The sequence below is a fragment of the Bombina bombina genome, chromosome 5 (genome assembly GCF_027579735.1).
Source record: "Bombina bombina isolate aBomBom1 chromosome 5, aBomBom1.pri, whole genome shotgun sequence".
NCBI lineage: Eukaryota > Metazoa > Chordata > Amphibia > Anura > Bombinatoridae > Bombina > Bombina bombina.
The window spans coordinates 336,863,007-336,881,183 of record NC_069503.1 but is presented as its reverse complement, the minus strand read 5'-3'; the positions used below and the strand labels follow the sequence as shown (position 1 = coordinate 336,881,183).

Below are 18,177 nucleotides of genomic sequence, written 5' to 3'. Positions count from 1 at the left end.
TTTAATTTTTTGGGTGCTTTTTTTTTTAGATTAGGGATGGGCACTTGGAAAAGAGCTGAATGCCATTTTAAGAGCAGTGAAAAAGAGCTGAATGCCCTTTTAGAGTTAGTTTTTTTTATTTTGGGTGTTTGGTTGGGTGGTGGGTTTTACTGTTGGGGGACTTTGTATTTTTTTTACAGGTAAAATAAATGTTTAACTTAGGGCAATGCCCTACAAAAGGCCCTTTTAAGGGCTATTGGTAGTTTATTTTCGGCTAGGGGGTGTTTTTATTTGGGGGGGGGGGCTTTTTCATTTTTGTAGGGCTATTAGATTAGGTGTAATTGTTTTTATTTTTGATCATTTAGTTTATTATTTTTTGTAAGCTTAGTGTTTTTTATTTTTCATAATTTAGCGTTTATTTTTTTGTAATTTTAGATTTTTTTATTTTTTTCATAGTGTTTCAATGGTAGTATTTTTTTATTGTATTAGAATAGTTATGTTAGGTTCATTTATAGTTTAATGTTAGGTTTATTTTTATTTCACAGGTAATTTTTTATTTATTTAAAGATAGTTATATTGTAATTTTAATTTAAAGTTAGGGGGTGTTAGGTTTAGGGGTTAATAGTTTAATTTAGTGTTTTGCGATGTGGGGGGCCGGCGGTTTAGGGTTTAATAGGTTTATTTAGTGGTGGTGATGTGGGAGGCCGGAGGTTTAGAGGTTAATACATTTATTATAGTGGCGGCGATGTCGGGGAGTGGCGGAATAGGGGTTATTAACTTTATTATAGTGGGGCGATTTCAGGGAGCAGCAGTTTAGGGGTTAATACATTTAAATAGTGCTGGTGATGTGGGTGAGCTGCAGATTAGGGGTTAATAGGTTTATTTAATAGTCGCAATGTGGATTGGCGGCAGATTAGGGGTTAATACATTTTAAATAGTGTTTGCGATGTGGGAGGGTTTGCGATTTAGGAGTTAATAGGTAGTTTATGGGTGTTAATGTACTTTGTAACAGTTTAGTTATATTTTGTTTCACAAAATCCATAACTACTGTTCTCAGATGGCGGTATGGATCGTGTCTGTATAGGCTGTAATGCAAGCATTTTTACCTGAACGCACAACCTGTAATACCGGCGCTATGGAAATCCCACACAAAAACGTAATTTTTTTTGAGTGCGGAATAGATGTTGCGTTACAGGCTAAAATGCTTGCAGTATAGCTATACCGCCACGATAATATGCGTTCCTGGCCATTATGCTGGAATTGCCATTTTTTTCAGCGTTAAAAGCTGTAACGCAACACTTGTAATCTAGCCGTATGTTTGCTACAATAGATAGTAAGTAAAACAAAATTAATATGTTTTTTTTTTTTTTTTTTCTTTCAAGTAACACAGCTGACTTTTTTTTCTTTAACTGACAAAACTAAATGATGAGCTGGTTATTGAGATTATCTTAAACGTGACTCAGTGGTGTGTTTGAGTTAGACTACATTGTTTGGATTCATTTGTTTTTATGTCAGAATTGTATGAAAATGCAAAAGTCCTTTATTTTCTGACTCATGCAGTTCTGCATATGCAGCAGAAACTACAGCCAAAAACATTGGTTCTTGTCAACAAATTTTATATGTTCATCCTACTAATTTTTTCAGCATTTTAAATTATGGGTAAATTGGAGGGGTTAGTAAAACTCTTACGGCTTGAATACAAGTTTTTCGTTATGAGCTGTGCGGTGCTAACGAGCAGTTTTCTCTCACCGCTCACTTACCTACAGCGCTGCTATTACAGGTTTTTACAAACCCGGCATTAAAAGGCAAGAAGTGAGCATTGAGCAAAATGTTGCTCCTTACCGCACATCAATACCAGCGCTGCTTAAGTCAGCGGTGAGCTGGTTGTACGTGCTCGTGCGCGATTTCCCCATAGGAATCAACGGGGAGAGCCAGCTGAAAAAAAGTCCTGCAAAAAAGCAGCGTAAAACTCATTAACGCAGCCCCATGGGGAAATCAAATTTATGTTTACGACTAGAAGATGGCGGATCTGAACAAGCAAGTACTTCTCCAGAAGAGTGTGAAGATTGCTCCAGGTGCAGTTGTCTGTGTGGAAAGTGAAATCAAAGGCGATGTTACAATAGGGCCAAGAACTGTGGTTCATCCCAAAGCGAAGATTATTGCTGAAGCAGGTCCAATCATTATTGGTGAAGGAAACTTGATTGAGGAGCAGGCTCTTATAATAAACAGTTTTCCGGAGAACATTGCACCCGACTCAGACGATGTGGAACCAAAACCAATGATCATCGTTACCAACAATGTGTTTGAAGTTGGCTGCTATTCTCAAGCACTGAAGATGGGTGACAACAATGTGATAGAATCCAAAGCATCTGTAGGCAGAAATGTAATTCTTACTAGCGGCTGCATCATTGGCGCGTGCTGCGATGTGAATACTTGTGAAGTGATTCCCGAAAACACTGTTATCTATGGGTCTGATTGCTTGCGTAGAGTGCAGACAGAGCGTCCCCAGCCACAAACATTGCAGTTGGACTTCCTGATGAAAATCCTTCCTAATTACCATCACCTAAAGAAGACCACAAAAATGACTTCCACTCCAATAAAAAACTAAACATGCGCTGTATGCCTTGCTAGATAATAACGGATTTCATTTATATCCTGTGTGTTTCTTCTCTATTATGCAAATGTGGCCATATACTCTATATTAGCACTACTATTATTGTTTAACTTTGTTGATTTTGTTTAATAATGCTATTTATGTATGTCGTGTCCAGTGTTCCCTCTACGGCCAGTTTTGTGAGCGGCCCAGCAGTGAAACAGTTAATAAGGGAACCACACCTTGCAGTCTGCATTGTGAAGTGTTTGCTGTCCAAGAAAGATTAAGTAAACTTTAACCTTAATTCTTAGTCAGTGAGGTCAGTAACATGAAATGAATGCAGACCTATATAAAGCACAGAATAGAGTTTTGTATTTTTTTTTTTTCTTAAATAGAAGAACGTGGAAACAAACGTGACTTTATCCTGGGAAGTTGGATGACAGTTTGAAAACCAAACATGTAACTGGACTTGCTTATGCTAAAAGTCATAGTTACAATTTTTTTGCATTCCATTCTTTGTCAATAAATTATTTGTTGTATCTACAGAAGTGAGCTCTCTTTTACTGTATACAATAGATGCACAGAAGGGAACCTGATAGGGCAAACTTTTCACTATACAGACATTAAATAATCACTGAATATTTGTTGCTATTGATGCTACATATCCAAATTTCTCATCTATACTATAATTGCGTTTGTAATGTCCATCGCCGTTGGCAGCTGCGCACGCATCCTCAATGAAATGTTGGCAGCGCGAGGCAGCTGCATCCAGGTTAATTCCGAGAATGGCAGGGGATTCTTTTACCACCCTGCAGTTTTCGGAATCCGCCGGGATGCAGCGAAGGCAAACGGAGGAAAAAAAAAAAAAAAAACACCGCCCGAAGTTTAACAAAAAAAATGAACCTCCCACCTGAAGTATTAACACATACACCGCAAACCCACACATCGCAAAATAATAAAGTAATTAACCCCTTAATCCCTTAACCGTCAACCACCCACATCGCAATAAACCTAATTACCCTATTAACCCCTAAACCGCAAAACACCCACATCGCAATAAACCTTATTACCCTATTAACCCCTAAACTGCAAAAATCCCCACATCGCAATAAACATTATTACCCCTTAAACCGTAAAACCCCCACATCGCAATAAACCTATTTACCCTATTAACCCCTAAACCGCAAACCCCCCACAGCGCAATAAACCTAATTACCCTATTAACCCCTAAACCGCAAAATCCCCACATAGCAATAAACCTATTTACCCTATTAACTCCTAAACCGCAAACCCCCCACATCGCAATAAACCTAATTAACCTATTAACCTCTTAAACCGCCAACACCCACAATGCAAATAACTAATTAAATTACTAAGCCCCCTAACCTAACACCCCCTAAATTAACACTATTTACCTAAACTAAGAAATACTAAAGTTACAAAAAATAAATAAGCTAAGATTACAAAATTAAACCTAATTCCTATGAAAATAAAAAAGCCCCCCAAAATAAAAACACCCCCTAATCTAAGTATAAACTGCCAGTAGCCCTTAAAAGGGCTTTTCTCTTGTAAGGTGTGTCCGGTCCGCGGGTTCGTCCATTGCTTGTGGGGTGTTCTCCTTCCCGGCAGGGGGCTGCGGGAGGATCACCCGCGGCGGAGCTGTCTGTGTGGCTCCTCCCCTGACTTCCACCCCCAGTCATTCTCTTGCAGCTCTCGACAAGGGAAGTAGCTAGAGAGATGTGGTGAATTAATGTAGTTTATCTTCAATCAAAAGTTTATTATTTTCAAATGGTACCGGAGTTGTACTATTTTGGCCTCAGGCAGAAAGTTGAAGAAGAGTCTGCCTGAGGTTTTTGATGATCTTAGCGGTTTGTAACTAACGTCCACTGCTGTTCTCACACATAACTGAAGAGATGGGTAACTTCAGCTGGGGGAATAGCGTGCAGGATTACCTGCTCTGAGGTATGTGCAGTTTAAATTTTTCTAGAGAGATGATAAGCTAGAAAATGCTGACAGTGCCTGATTTGTTTAAGGTATGCCTGATTACAGTGATTTAATAACGACTGGTATCATGCTTGCTGTAAAGGGTAATATTTTTGTTATTTACTCTCATTACTTAATAGATTTAACATTTGCTTGATGTATATAAACGTTTATTACTAATGGTGATAAAACTTTATTCTGGGGCCCAGTTTTTCCACATGGCTGACTAGATTTTGCCTAGGGATAGTTTTTTAAGGCCCTCTCACTGTGAGTAGATGTTGGGAGGGGCCTATTTCTCTTGCAAGGTGTATCCAGTCCACGGATTCATCCTTTACTTGTGGGATATTCTCCTTCCCTACAGGAAGTGGCAAAGAGAGCACACAGCAGAGCTGTCCATATAGCTCCCCCTCTAGCTCCACCCCCCAGTCATTCTCTTTGTGGGCTCTAAGCACTAGGGTCTCTCTACGGGAGGGTAAAGTGAATGTGGTGTTAGAATTGTAGTTTTTATTATCTTCAATCAAAAGTTTGTTATTTTAAATGGTACCGGTTTGTACTATATACTCTCTAACAGAAAAGTGATGAAGATTTCTGCTGAGAGGAAAATTATTTTAGCATGTTGTAACTAAAATCCACTGCTGTTCCCACACAGGACTGAGGAGTACCAGAAAACTTCAGTTGGGGGGAACAGTTTGCAGGGTAACTGCAATAAGGTATGTTCAGTCATTTATTTCTAGACAAGACTGAGATAATGCTAGAAGAGACTGACAATATCCCCATGACGGGAGGGCAAACTATGTTCACAGACTTAGTAAGTAATTGAATGCTTACATAACAGGGCTAATTATGCTGGTTGACACTAATGCAGGGAAATCGATTGTTTATTAAGGAAAAGATCATTTGTAAGACACTTTGGAAGTCCCTATGGGTTCTTTCTGGGGTTATTACCCACATGGCTCATTTTTATTCACTTAGGAGTGATTTCCTAGGCCTCACAGCTCCGGAGTAGAGTGGGATGGGCCTAATTTAGCGCCTCAGATGCGCAGTTAGAATTACTTAGAAGTTCATGCTGCTTCACATGGAGGGTCCTGCTGCTGTTTGAGGGCCTAAAGGAAGCTATATTCCCCAAAATTTGGTCCCTAAGGGCAGGTAGGGCCACAGCAGTGCTGTGGCAAGGTGCTGTAGTGATTGGAACCGGGTGTTGGCTTTAGGCTGCTCCGGTTTGGGCATTAAGGGTTTAATCGTTTTGATACTAGTGGTGCAACCTTTCTTAGGCTTTAGGTACATACTGTGAAAATTTCAAAAGAATTGCTGCATTTTTCACTGTTTTGTAAAATTGTGTGCCTTTTTTATCTCTTAAAGGCACAGTAACGTTTTTTTCAAATTGTGTTTTTTATTTGTTTAAAGTGATTTCCAAGCCTGTTTGGGTATACTACTAGTCTGTTAAACATGTCTGACACCAAGGAAAATCCTTGTTCAATGTGTTTAGAAGCCATGGTGGAACCCCCTCTCAGAATGTGTCCCACTTGTACTGATATGTCTATACACTTTAAAGATCATATTGTTGCACTTAAGAATGTGGCCCAAGATGATTCACAGACTGAGGGTAATGAGGGTAGCCCGTCTGCCTCTCCTCAAGTGTCACAACCAGTTACGCCCACTCAAGCGATGCCTAGTACCTCTAGTGCGTCTAACCCTTTTACCTTACAAGACTTAGCGGCAGTCATGGATAATTCTCTTGCAGCTTTCTTATCTAAACTGCCCGTGTTACCTGCAAAGCGTGATAGCTCAGTTTTAAGAACAGATTATGAGCATTCTGATGCTTTGGTAGCCGTATCCAATATACCCTCACAACGCTCTGAAGTAGGAGCGAGGGATCTGATGTCTAAGGGAGAAGTCTCTGATTCAGGAAGGGTCCCTCCTCAGACAGATTCAGATACATTGGCTTTTAAATTTAAACTAGAACACCTCAGCGTTTTGCTCAGGGAGGTATTAGCTACTCTGGATGACTGCGACCCTTTGGTGATCCCAGAGAAATTGTGTAAAATGGACAAGTACCTAGAGGTCCCTGTTTACACTGATGTGTTTCCGGTCCCTAAGAGGATTGCGGATATCGTTGCTAGGGAGTGGGATAGACCAGGGGTTCCCTTTGTTCCCCCTCCTGTTTTTAAGAAAATGTTCCCCATATCTGACCCCATGCGGGACTCGTGGCAGACGGTCCCTAAGGTGGAGGGGGCGGTTTCTTCACTTGCTAAACGCACAACCATACCAATTGAAGATAGTTGTGCTTTTAAACACCCTATGGATAAAAAGTTAGAGGGTTTACTTAAGAAAATTTTTGTTCAACAAGGTTTTCTTCTCCAACCTATTGCCTGCATTATTCCCGTAACTACTGCAGCTGCTTTCTGGTTTGATGCGCTGGAAGACTCGCTCCAGACGGAGACCTCATATGAGGAAATTATGAATAGAATTAAGGCTCTAAAGCTAGCTAATTCTTTAATCACTGACCGGATCTAGTAGGGGGCAGACTCTCTCTCTTCGCTCAGGCCTGGGCAAGAGACGTACACGATCCTTGGGCCTTAGAGATTGTATCCCAGGGATATCTTCTAGAATTCAAGGACTCCCCTCCTAGGGGAAGGTTCCACATTTCTCATCTGTCTTCAGACCAGACAAAGAAAGAGGCATTCTTACGCTGTGTAGAAGACCTACATACAATGGGAGTGATACGCCCAGTTCCAATCGTGGAACAAGGGCTGGGTTTTTACTCAAACCTGTTTGTAGTTCCCAAAAAAGAGGTATCTTTCAGACCCATCCTGGATCTAAAAATTTTAAACAAATTCCTCAGAGTCCCATCATTCAAAATGGAAACCATTCTGACAATACTGCCAATGATCCAGGAAGGTCAATATATGACTAACGTGGATCTAAAGGATGCATACCTACACATTCCTATCCACAAAGATCATCACCAGTTTCTCAGGTTCGCTTTTCTGGACAAGCATTACCAGTTTGTGGCTCTTCCCTTCGGCTTAGCCACTGCTCCCAGAATTTTCACAAAGGTGCTAGGTTCCCTCCTGGCGGTGCTAAGACCGCGGGGCATAGCAGTGGCGCCTTACCTAGACGACAACTTAATTCAGGCCTCGTCTTTCCAAACAGCCAAATCTCACACGGAGATCGTTTTGGCCTTTCTGAGGTCTCATGGGTGGAAGGTGAACATCAAAAAGAGTTCTCTTTCTCCTCTCACAAGGGTTCCCTTCCTAGGGACTCTAATAGACTCGGTAGAAATGAAAATATTTCTGACGGAGGTCAGAAAATTAAAACTCTTAACTACTTGCCGAGCCCTTCATTCCATTCCCCGGCCATCTGTAGCTCAGTGCATGGAGACAAACGGATAAATGGTAGCAGCAATGGACATAGTCCCTTTTGCTCGGATACACCTCAGACCACTGCAACTATGCATGCTCAAACAGTGGAATGGGGATTATGCAGATTTGTCTCCTCAAATTCAGTTGGACCAGAGATTCTCTTCTCTGGTGGTTGTCTCAGGATCACCTGTCTCAGGGAATATGTTTCCGCAGACCAGAGTGGATCATTGTAACGACCGACGCCAGTCTGTTAGGCTGGGGTGCGGTCTGGGACTCACTGAAAGCTCAGGGCTTATGGTCTCGGGAAGAAACGCTTCTCCCGATAAACATTCTGGAACTGAGGGCGATATTCAACGCTCTTCAGGCATGGCCACAACTAGCTGCGGCCAAATTCATCAGATTTCAATCGGACAACATCACAACTGTAGCTTACGTCAATCATCAGGGGGGAACAAAGAGTTCCCTAGCGATGACGGAAGTAACCAAAATAATCAGGTGGGCGGAGGATCACTCCTGCCATCTCTCAGCAATTCACATCCCAGGAGTAGACAACTGGGAGGCGGATTTTCTAGGTCGTCAGACTTTTCACCCGGGGGAGTGGGAACTCCACCCGGAGGTATTTGCCCAGCTGACTCAACTTTGGGGCACTCCAGAGTTGGATATGATGGCGTCCCGTCAGAACACCAAACTTCCTCTCTACGGGTCAAGGTCCCGGGACCCCAAGGCGGTATTGATAGATGCTCTAGCAGCGCCTTGGTCCTTCAATCTGGCTTATGTTTTTCCACCGTTTCCCCTTCTCCCTCGTCTGGTCGCCAGAATCAAGCAGGAGAAGGCTTCAGTGTTTCTGATAGCGCCTGCGTGGCCACACAGGACTTGGTATGCAGACCTAGTGGACATGTCATCTGTCCCACCATGAACACTGCCAATGAGGCAGGATCTTCTAATACAGGGTCCGTTCAAGCATCCAAATCTAATTTTTCTACGTCTGACTGCTTGGAGATTGAACGCTTAATTCTATCAAAGCGTGGTTTCTCTGAGTCAGTTATCGATACTCTGATTCAGGCTAGAAAGCCTGTCACCAGGAAAATCTACCATAAGATATGGCAGAAATATCTTTGTTGGTGTGAATCCAAGGGTTACTCATGGAGTAAGATTAGGATTCCCAGGATATTGTCTTTCTTCCAAGACGGATTGGAGAAAGGATTGTCAGCTAGTTCCTTAAAAGGACAGATATCTGCTCTGTCTATCCTTTTACACAAGCGTCTGGCAGAGGTACCAGACGTTCAAGCGTTTGTTCAGGCTTTAGTCAGAATCAAGAATGTCTATAAACCTGTGGCTCCGCCATGGAGTCTAAATATAGTTCTTTCAGTTCTTCAAGGGGTTCCGTTTAAACCTTTACATTCCATCGATATTAAGTTGTTATCTTGGAAAGTTTTGTTTTTGGTAGCTATCTCTTCTGCTCGAAGAGTCTCAGAATTATCTGCCTTACAGTGTGATTCACCTTACTTGGTGTTCCACGCAGATAAGGTAGTTTTGCGTACCAAACCTGGTTTTCTTCCTAAAGTTGTTTCTAACAAGAATATTAACCAGGAAATAGTTGTTCCTTCTCTGTGTCCTAATCCTTCTTCGAAGAAGGAACGTCTGTTACACAATCTTGATGTAGTTCATGCTTTAAAGTTCTATTTACAAGCAACTAAGGATTTCAGACAAACATCTTCTTTGTTTGTTATCTATTCTGGTAAGAGGAGAGGTCTGAAAGCGACTGCTACCTCTCTTTCCCTTTGGCTGAAAAGCATCATCCGTTTGGCCTATGAGACTGCTGGCCAGCAGCCTCCTGAAACTATTACTGCTTATTCTACCAGAGCAGTGGCTTCCATATGGGCTTTTAAAAACGAGGCTTCTGTTGAACAGATTTGCAAGGCAGCAACTTGGTCTTCCCTGCACACTTTTTCCAAATTTTACAAATTCGATACTTTTGCTTCTTCGGAGGCTATTTTTGGGAGAAAGGTTTTGCAAGCAGTGGTGCCTTCCGTTTAAGGTACCTGTCTTGTTCCCTCCCTTCATCCGTGTCCTAAAGCTTTGGTATTGGTATCCCACAAGTAAAGGATGAATCCGTGGACTGGATACACCTTACAAGAGAAAACAGAATTTATGCTTACCTGATAAATTACTTTCTCTTGCGGTGTATCCAGTCCACGGCCCACCCTGGCATTTAAGTCAGGTAAAAAAATTTTTGTTTAAACTACAGTCACCACTGCACCCTATGGTTTTCTCCTTTTTCTTCCTAACCTTTGGTCGAATGACTGGGGGGTGGAGCTGGAGGGGGAGCTGTATGAACGGCTCTGCTGTGTGCTCTCTTTGCCGCTTCCTGTGGGGGGGGGGGGTGTCCCACGGGTGGGGGGTGGGGTGGTGGACTGGATGCACTGCAAGAGAAAGTAATTTATCAGGTAAGCATAAATTCTGTTTTTCGCGCCCTAAGTGCGCAGTAGTTTTTGCAGCTTGACACATCCAGCTTCCCTGAAGGAGTCCCCAGACATATAGGACCCCTCTAAAGGGTTTTTGTGCCTTCCAAAGTCGTCGTATGGGCAGGTAGGAGCCACAGTAGAGCTGTGGCAGTTGGTTGTGACTGTTTAAAAACGGTTATATCGTTTTTTTGATCCGGTTTTGAAACTAAGGGGTTAATCATCCATTTGCAAGTGGGTGCAATGCTATTTCAGTCTATTATACACACTGTAAAAATTTCGTAGAATTTACTGCTTTTTTCATTGTTTTCCAGTTTCTGTGATTGTTTTTTTCTCTTAAAGGCATAGTACTGTTTTTATTTTTTGCTTGTTCAGTTATTAAAGTGTTTTCCAAGCTTAAAAAAAAAAAAAAAAAATTTATGTTTACACCTAACACCCTAACATGAACCCGAGTCTAAACACCCCTAATCTTACACTTATTAACCCCTAATCGGCCGCCCCGACATCGCCGACACCTACATTATAATTATTAACCCGCTAATCTGCCGCTCCGGACATCGCCGCCACCTACATTATACTTATGAACCCCTAATCTGCTGCCCCCAACATCGCCGACACCTACATTATATTTATTAACCCCTAATCTCCCTCCCCCAATGTCGCTGCAACCTAACTACACTTATTAAACCCTAATCTGCCGCCCCAATGTCGCCGCCACTATAATAAACATATTAACCCCTAAACCGCCGCACTCCTGCCTCTCAAAAATTAGTTAAATATTATTAACCCCTAATCTGCCATCCCTAACATCGCCGCCACCTACCTACATTTATTAACCCCTAATCTGCCGCCCCCAACGACGCCGCCACTATACTAAATGTATTAACCCCTAAACCTAAGTCTAACCCTAACCTTAACACCCCCTAACTTAAATATAATTACAATAAATCTTAATAAAAAAAATTTAATATTATTACCTAAAAAATTCCTATTTAAAACTAAATACTTACCTATAAAATAAACCCTAACCTAGCTACAATATAACTAATAGTTACTTTGTAGCTATATTAGGGTTGATTTTTATTTTACAGGCAAGTTTGTATTTATTTTAACTAGGTACAATAGTTATTAAATAGTTATTAACTATTTAATAACTACCTACCTAAAATAAATACAAAAGTACCTGTAAAATAAAACCTAACCGAAGTTACAATAACACCTAACCTAACCCTACAATTAAATAAATTAACTAAATTAAAAACAATTAAATAAATTTAATTAAATTAGCTAAAGTACAAAAAAAACAAACACTAAATTACAGAAAATAATAAACAAATTACAAGATATTTAAACTAATTAAACCTACTCTAATAGCCCTATCAAAATAAAAAAAGCCCCCCCAAAATAAAAAAAACCATTGCCTAAATTAAACTATCAATAGCCCTTAAAAGGGCCTTTTGCGGGGCATTGCCCCAAAGAAATCAGCTTTTTTACCTGTAAAATAAAATACAAACAACCCCCACAACTGTAAAACCCACCCAACCAACCCCCCAAATAAAATACTATCTAAAAAAAACTAAGCTCCCCATTGCCCTGAAAAGGGCATTTGGATTGGCATCGCCCTTAAAAGAGCAGTTAGATCTATTGCAGGCCCAAACCCTAACCTAAAAATAAAACCCACCCTTAAAAAAACCTAACACTAACCCCCTGAAGATCGACTTACAGTTCCGAAGACTGGACATCCATCCTCTAGAAAGCGGCAGAAGTCTTCATCCAAGCCTGGTGAAGTGGTCCTCCAGACAGTCAGAAGTCTTCATCCAGACGGCATCTTCTATCTTCATCCATCCGACGCGGAGCGGGTCCATCTTCAAGACATCAGACGCGGAGCATCTTTTTCATCCGGAGTCTTCTTACTGAATGAAGGTACCTTTAAGTGATGTCATCCAAGATGGCGTCCCTTAGATTCCGATTGGCTGATAGAATTCTATCAGCCAATCGGAATTGAGGTAGAAAAAATCCTATTGGCTGATGCCATAAGCCAAAAGGATTGAAGTTCAATCCCACTGGCTGATCCAATCAGCCAATATGATTGAGCTCGCATTCTATTGGCTGATTGGAACAGCCAATAGAATGCAAGCTCAATCCTATTGGCTGATTTGATCAGCCAATAGGATTGAACTTCAATCCTATTGGCTGATTGCATCAGCCAATAGGATTTTTTCTACCTTAATTACGATTGGCTGATAGAATTCTATCAGCCAATCGGAATCTAAGGGACCCCATCTTGGATAATGTCACTTAAAGGTACCTTCATTCAGTAAGAAGACTCCGGATGAAGAGGATGCTCTGCGTCAGATGTCTTGAAGATGGACCCGCTTCGCGTCGGATGGATGAAGATAGAAGATGCCGTCTGGATGTAGATTTCTGCCCATCTGGAGGACCACTTCGCCTGGCTTGGATGAAGACTTCTCCCGGCTTCGTTGAGGACTTGGGCCCGGCTTGGATGAAGACTTTTGCCACTTCCTTGAGGATGGATGTCCGGTCTTCAGAACTGTAAGTCGATCTTCAGGGGGCTAGTGTTAGTTTTTTTTAAGGGTGTATTGGGTGGGTTTTATTTTTAGGTTAGGGTCTGGGCCTGCAATCAAGCTAACTGCCTTTTAAAGGCAATACCTATCCAAATGCCCTTTTCAGGGCAATGAGGAGCTTAGGTTTTTTTAGATAGCATTTTATTTGGGGGGTGGTTGTGTGGGTGGTGGGTTTTACTGTTAGGGGGGTTGTTTGTATTTTTTTTCACAGGTAAAGGAGCTGATTTATTTGGGGCAATGCCCCACAAAAGGCCCTTTTAAGGGCTATTGATAGTTTAGTTTAGGCTAGATTTTTTTATTTTTATTTTGGGGGGGCTTTTTTATTTTGATAGGGCTATTAGATTAGGTGTAATTAGTTTAAATATCTTGTAATTTGTTTATAATTTTCTGTAATTTAGTGCTTGCTTTTTTGTACTTTAGTTAATTTAATTTAATTAATTTAATAGTTTTTAATTTAGTTAATTTATTTAATTGTAGGGTTAGGTTAGGTGTTATTGTAACTTAGGTTAGGTTTTATTTTACAGGTACTTTTGTATTTATTTTAGCTAGGTAGTTATTAAATAGTTAATAACTATTTAATAACTATTGTACCTAGTTAAAATAAATACAAACTTGCCTGTAAAATAAACCCTAAGAAGTAACTATTAGTTATATTGTAGCTATCTTAGGGTTTATTTTATAGGTAAGTAATTAGTTTTAAATAGGAATTATTTAGGTAATAATATTAATTTTTATTTAGATTTATTTAAATTATATTTAAGTTAGGGGGTGTTAGGGTTAGGGTTAGACTTAGGTTTAGGGGTTAATACATTTAGTATAGTGCCGGCGACATTGGGGGCGGCAGATTAGGGGTTAATAAATGTAGATAGGTGGCGGTGATGTTAGGGACGGCAGATTAGGGGTTAATAATATTTAATTAATGTTTGGGAGGCGGGAGTGTGGCGGCTTAGGGGTTAATATGTTTATTATAGCTGTGGCGATGTCTGGAGCGGCAGATTAGGGGTTAATATGTTTATTATAGTGTTTGCGATGTGGGAGGGCCTCGGTTTAGAGGTTAATAGGTAGTTTATGGGTGTTAGTGTACTTTTTAGCACTTTAGTTATGAGTTTTATGTTACAGCGTTGTACCATAAAACTCATAACTACTGACTTTAGAATGCATTACGGATCTTGACAGGGTAGGGTGTACCTCTCACTTTTTGGCCTCCCAGGACAGACTCATAATACTGGAGCTATGGAAGTCCCATAGAAAAAAGACTTTACAAAGTTTACGTTAGTCGTTTTGCGGTAAGGCCAAAGAAGTGTGCGGTGACCCTAAACCTTCAAGACTCGTAATACCAGTGGGCGTAAAAAAAGCAGCGTTAGGACCTGTTAACGCTGCTTTTTTACTCTAAAGCACAACTCGTAATCTAGCCGTTAGGTAGGTGTTTAGAGTACAGTATGATAGGAAATAGTGCTGCCATCTAGTGCCCTTGCAAATGGATAAAATTGTTTTAAAACTGCTGCTATATAGTGCTCCAGAAATGGGAAGGCTCCTGAGCTTACATCCCTGCTTTTCAGCAAAAGATACCAAGAGAATGAAGAAAATTTGATAATAGAAGTAAATTAGAAAGTTGTTTGACATTACAGGCTCTATCTGAATCATGAAAGAAACATTTTTCAGTTTCATATCCCTTTAAAGGGGAACCCCAAAATTGTCTTTTTTGATTCGGATAGAATATACAATTTCAATCAACTTTCCAATTTACTTCTTTTATCAAATTTGCTTCATTCTCTTGTTATCCTTTGCTGAAGGAACATTGGCAGCTAGCTAAACACATCTAGTTAGTTAATCAACAGACAAATTTGTGCAGGTAGCAAACAGCAGCTAGCACCCACTAGTGTATGATAAGCGTGTATTCTTTTTCAACAAGGGGTACCAAGAGAACAAAGCAGATTTGAAATTAGAAGTGAATAGTGTCTTAAAATTACATGCTTTATCTGACTCATGCAAGTTTAATTTTGAATTTACTATCCCTTTAAGTATTGGCTACAGAAAAGCTAAGTAAACATACGGCTAGATTACGAGTTGTGCGTTAGGCTGAAAAAGCAGCGTTAACAGGTCCTAACGCTGCTTTTTCCCTACCGCTGCTATTACGAATCTTGAAGGTTTAGGGGCACCGCACACTTCTTTGGCCTTACCGCAAAACGACTTACATAAACTTCGTAAAGTCTTTTTTCTATGGGACTTCCATAGTGCCGGTATTACGAATCTGTCCTGGGAGGCCAAAAAGTGAGCGGTACACCCTACCCTGTCAAGATCCGTAACGCATTTAAAAGTCAGTACAGTAGTTATGAGTTTTACACTACAACGCTGTAGCATAAATTACATAACTAAAGTGCTAAAAATTACACTAACACCCATAAACTACCTATTAACCCCTAAACCGAGGCCCTCCCGCATCGCAAACACTATAATAAAATGTTTAACCCCTAATCTGTCGCTCCGGACACCGCCGCCACCTACATTATATTTATGAACCCCTAATCTGCTGCCCCCAACATCGCCGACACCTACATTATATTTATTAACCCCTAATCTGCCGCCCCCAATTTCACCGCAACCTACCTACACTTATTAACCCCTAATCTGCCACCCCCAATGTCGCCGTCACTATAATAAACATATTAACCCCTAAACCGCCGCACTCCCACCTCGCAAACATTAGTTAAATATTATTAACCCCTAATCTGCCATCCCTAACATCGCCGCCACCTACCTACATTTATTAACCCCTAATCTTCCACCCACAACGTCGCCGCCACTATATTAAATGTATTAACCCCTAAATCTAAGTCTAACCCTAACCGTAACACCCCCTAACTTAAATATAATTTAAAGAAATCTAAATAAAATTACTATCATTAACTAAATTATTCCTATTTAAAACTAAATACTTACCTTTAAAATAAACCCTAAGCTAGCTACAATATAACTAATAGTTACATTGTATCTAGCTTAGGGTTTATTTTTATTTTACAGGCAAGTTTGTATTTATTTTAACTAGGTAGAATAGTTATTAAATAGTTATTAACTATTTAATAACTACCTAGCCAAAATAAATGCAAAAGTACCTGTAAAATAAAACCTAGCCTAAGTTACACTAACACCTAACACTAAACTATAATTAAATAAATTAACTAAATTAAATAATTTTACCTAAATTAAATTAAATTAGCTAAATTACAAAAAACAAACAAACACCTAATTACAGAAAATAATAAACAGGATTGAGCTCACATTCTATTGGCTGATTGGAACAGCCAATAGAATGTGAGCTCAATCCTATTCACTGATTGGATCAGCCAATAGGATTGAACTTCGATCCTATTGGCTGATTGCATCACCCAATAGGATTTTTTCTACCTTAATTCCGATTGGCTGATAGAATTCTAACAGCCAATCGGAATCTAAGGGATGCCAAATTGGATGACGTCACTTAAAGGTACCTTTATTCATCTTTAGTCTTCGGATGAAGAGGATGCTCTGCGTCGGATGTCTTGAAGATGGACCCACTCCGCACCGGATGGATGAAGACTTCTGCCCATCTGGAGGACCACTTCGCCCGGCTTGGATGAAGACTTCTCCCGGCTTCGTTGAGGACTTCGGCCCGGCTTGGATGAAGTCTTCTCCCGGTCGATCTTCACGGGGTTAGTGTTAGGTTTTTTTAAGGGTTTATTGGGTGGGTTTAATTTTTAGGTTAGGGTTTGGGCCTGCAAAAGAGCTAACTGCCCATTTAAGGGCAATGCCCATCCAAATGCCCTTTTCAGGGCAATGGGGAGCTTAGGTTTTTTTAGATAGTATTTTATTTGGGGGGTTGGTTGTGTGGGTGGTGGGTTTTACTGTTGTGGGGGTTGTTTGTATTTTTTTTTTTTACAGATAAAAGAGCTGATTACTTTGGGGCAATGCCCCGCAAAAGGCCCTTTTAAGGGCTATTGGTAGTTTAGTTTAGGCTAGGTTTTTTTTTTATTTTGGTAGGGCTATTAGATTAGGTGTAATTAGTTTAAATATCTGTAATTTGTTTATTATTTTCTGTAATTTAGTGGGGGGGTTTTTTGTACTTTAGCTAATTTAATTTAATTTAGGTAATTGTATTTAATTTAGTTAATTTATTTAATTATAGTGTAGTGTTAGGTGTAATTGTAACTTAGGTTAGGTTTTATTTTACAGGTACTTTTGTATTTATTATAGCTAGGTAGTTAGTAAATAGTTAATAACTATTTAGTAACTAATCTACCTAGTTAAAATAAATACAATTAAAAAGAGAGAAGCGCTCAACCTGGGAATGAACAATAGCATAATAGCTTGTTGTATGGCTAGATACCACCCAAGAAGCAGCCTCTTTTTGCTCAACATGTGCCTTTCACAGAGAAGAACTTTCCTGAAGCATATCAGGCTGATCCTGACTTCACAGTACAGTCCAGTCCCGAAATACCAGGCAATCCCTCTCTGAACGAGAAAAACAGCAAAACCCCAGATGTACGTTTCGGCCTATTGTGGGCCTTGTCAGTGAGGTGCAGCCATATCCCCCTCTAGGCACACTGAGCAACGGGTCCACGTCTGGATTCCCGCATCACATTCAGGGAGACTTTCCTAAGTGTCATAATTTGCATAAATAAAAAGAGAGAAGCGCTCAACCTGGGAACGAACAATAGCATAATAGCTTGTTCTATGGCTAGTTACCACCAAGAAGCAGCCTCTTTTTGCTCAACATGTGTCTTTCACAGAGAAGAACTTTCCTGAAGCATATCAGTCTGATCCTGACTTCACAGTACAGTCCAGCCCCAAAATACCAGGCAATCCCTCTCTGAACGAGAGAAACATTAAAACCCCAGACGTACATTTCGGTCTATTGTGGACCTTGCCAGTGAGGCGCAGCCATATCCCTCTAGGCACACTGAGCAACGGGTCCACATCTGGATTCCCGCATCACACTTAGGGAGACTTCCCTAAGTGTCATAATTTGCATAAATAAAAAGAGAGAAGCCCTCAACCTGGAAACGAACAATAGCATAATAGCTTGTTCTATGGCTAGTTACCACCCAAGAAGCAGCCTCTTTTTGCTCAACATGTGAGTGTGCTTCTCTCTATGTGTATTTAGTCTCCCTATGGGAAAAAGGGGAAACCAGACGTGGACTCCTTGCTCATTGTGCTTAGAGGAATATGGCTACACC

The 18,177-nt window shown here is 40.4% G+C and overlaps 1 protein-coding gene across 1 annotated transcript; it reads left to right on the top strand.

The window, feature by feature from the left end:
- The first annotated feature begins 1,997 nt into the window (after positions 1–1,997).
- On the top strand, positions 1,998–3,120 carry LOC128659328 (dynactin subunit 6-like). Its single transcript, XM_053712992.1, has one exon. It carries the CDS (start codon positions 2,000–2,002, stop codon positions 2,585–2,587), a length of 588 nt encoding a protein of 195 aa, XP_053568967.1. The 5' UTR covers positions 1,998–1,999; the 3' UTR covers positions 2,588–3,120.
- Positions 3,121–18,177: the final 15,057 nt, after the last annotated feature.

Bases quoted from the DNA above. Each gene is read 5' to 3' on its own strand.
- LOC128659328 (XM_053712992.1), top strand. From the start codon at position 2,000: ATGGCGGATCTGAACAAGCAAGTACTTCTCCAGAAGAGTGTGAAGATT.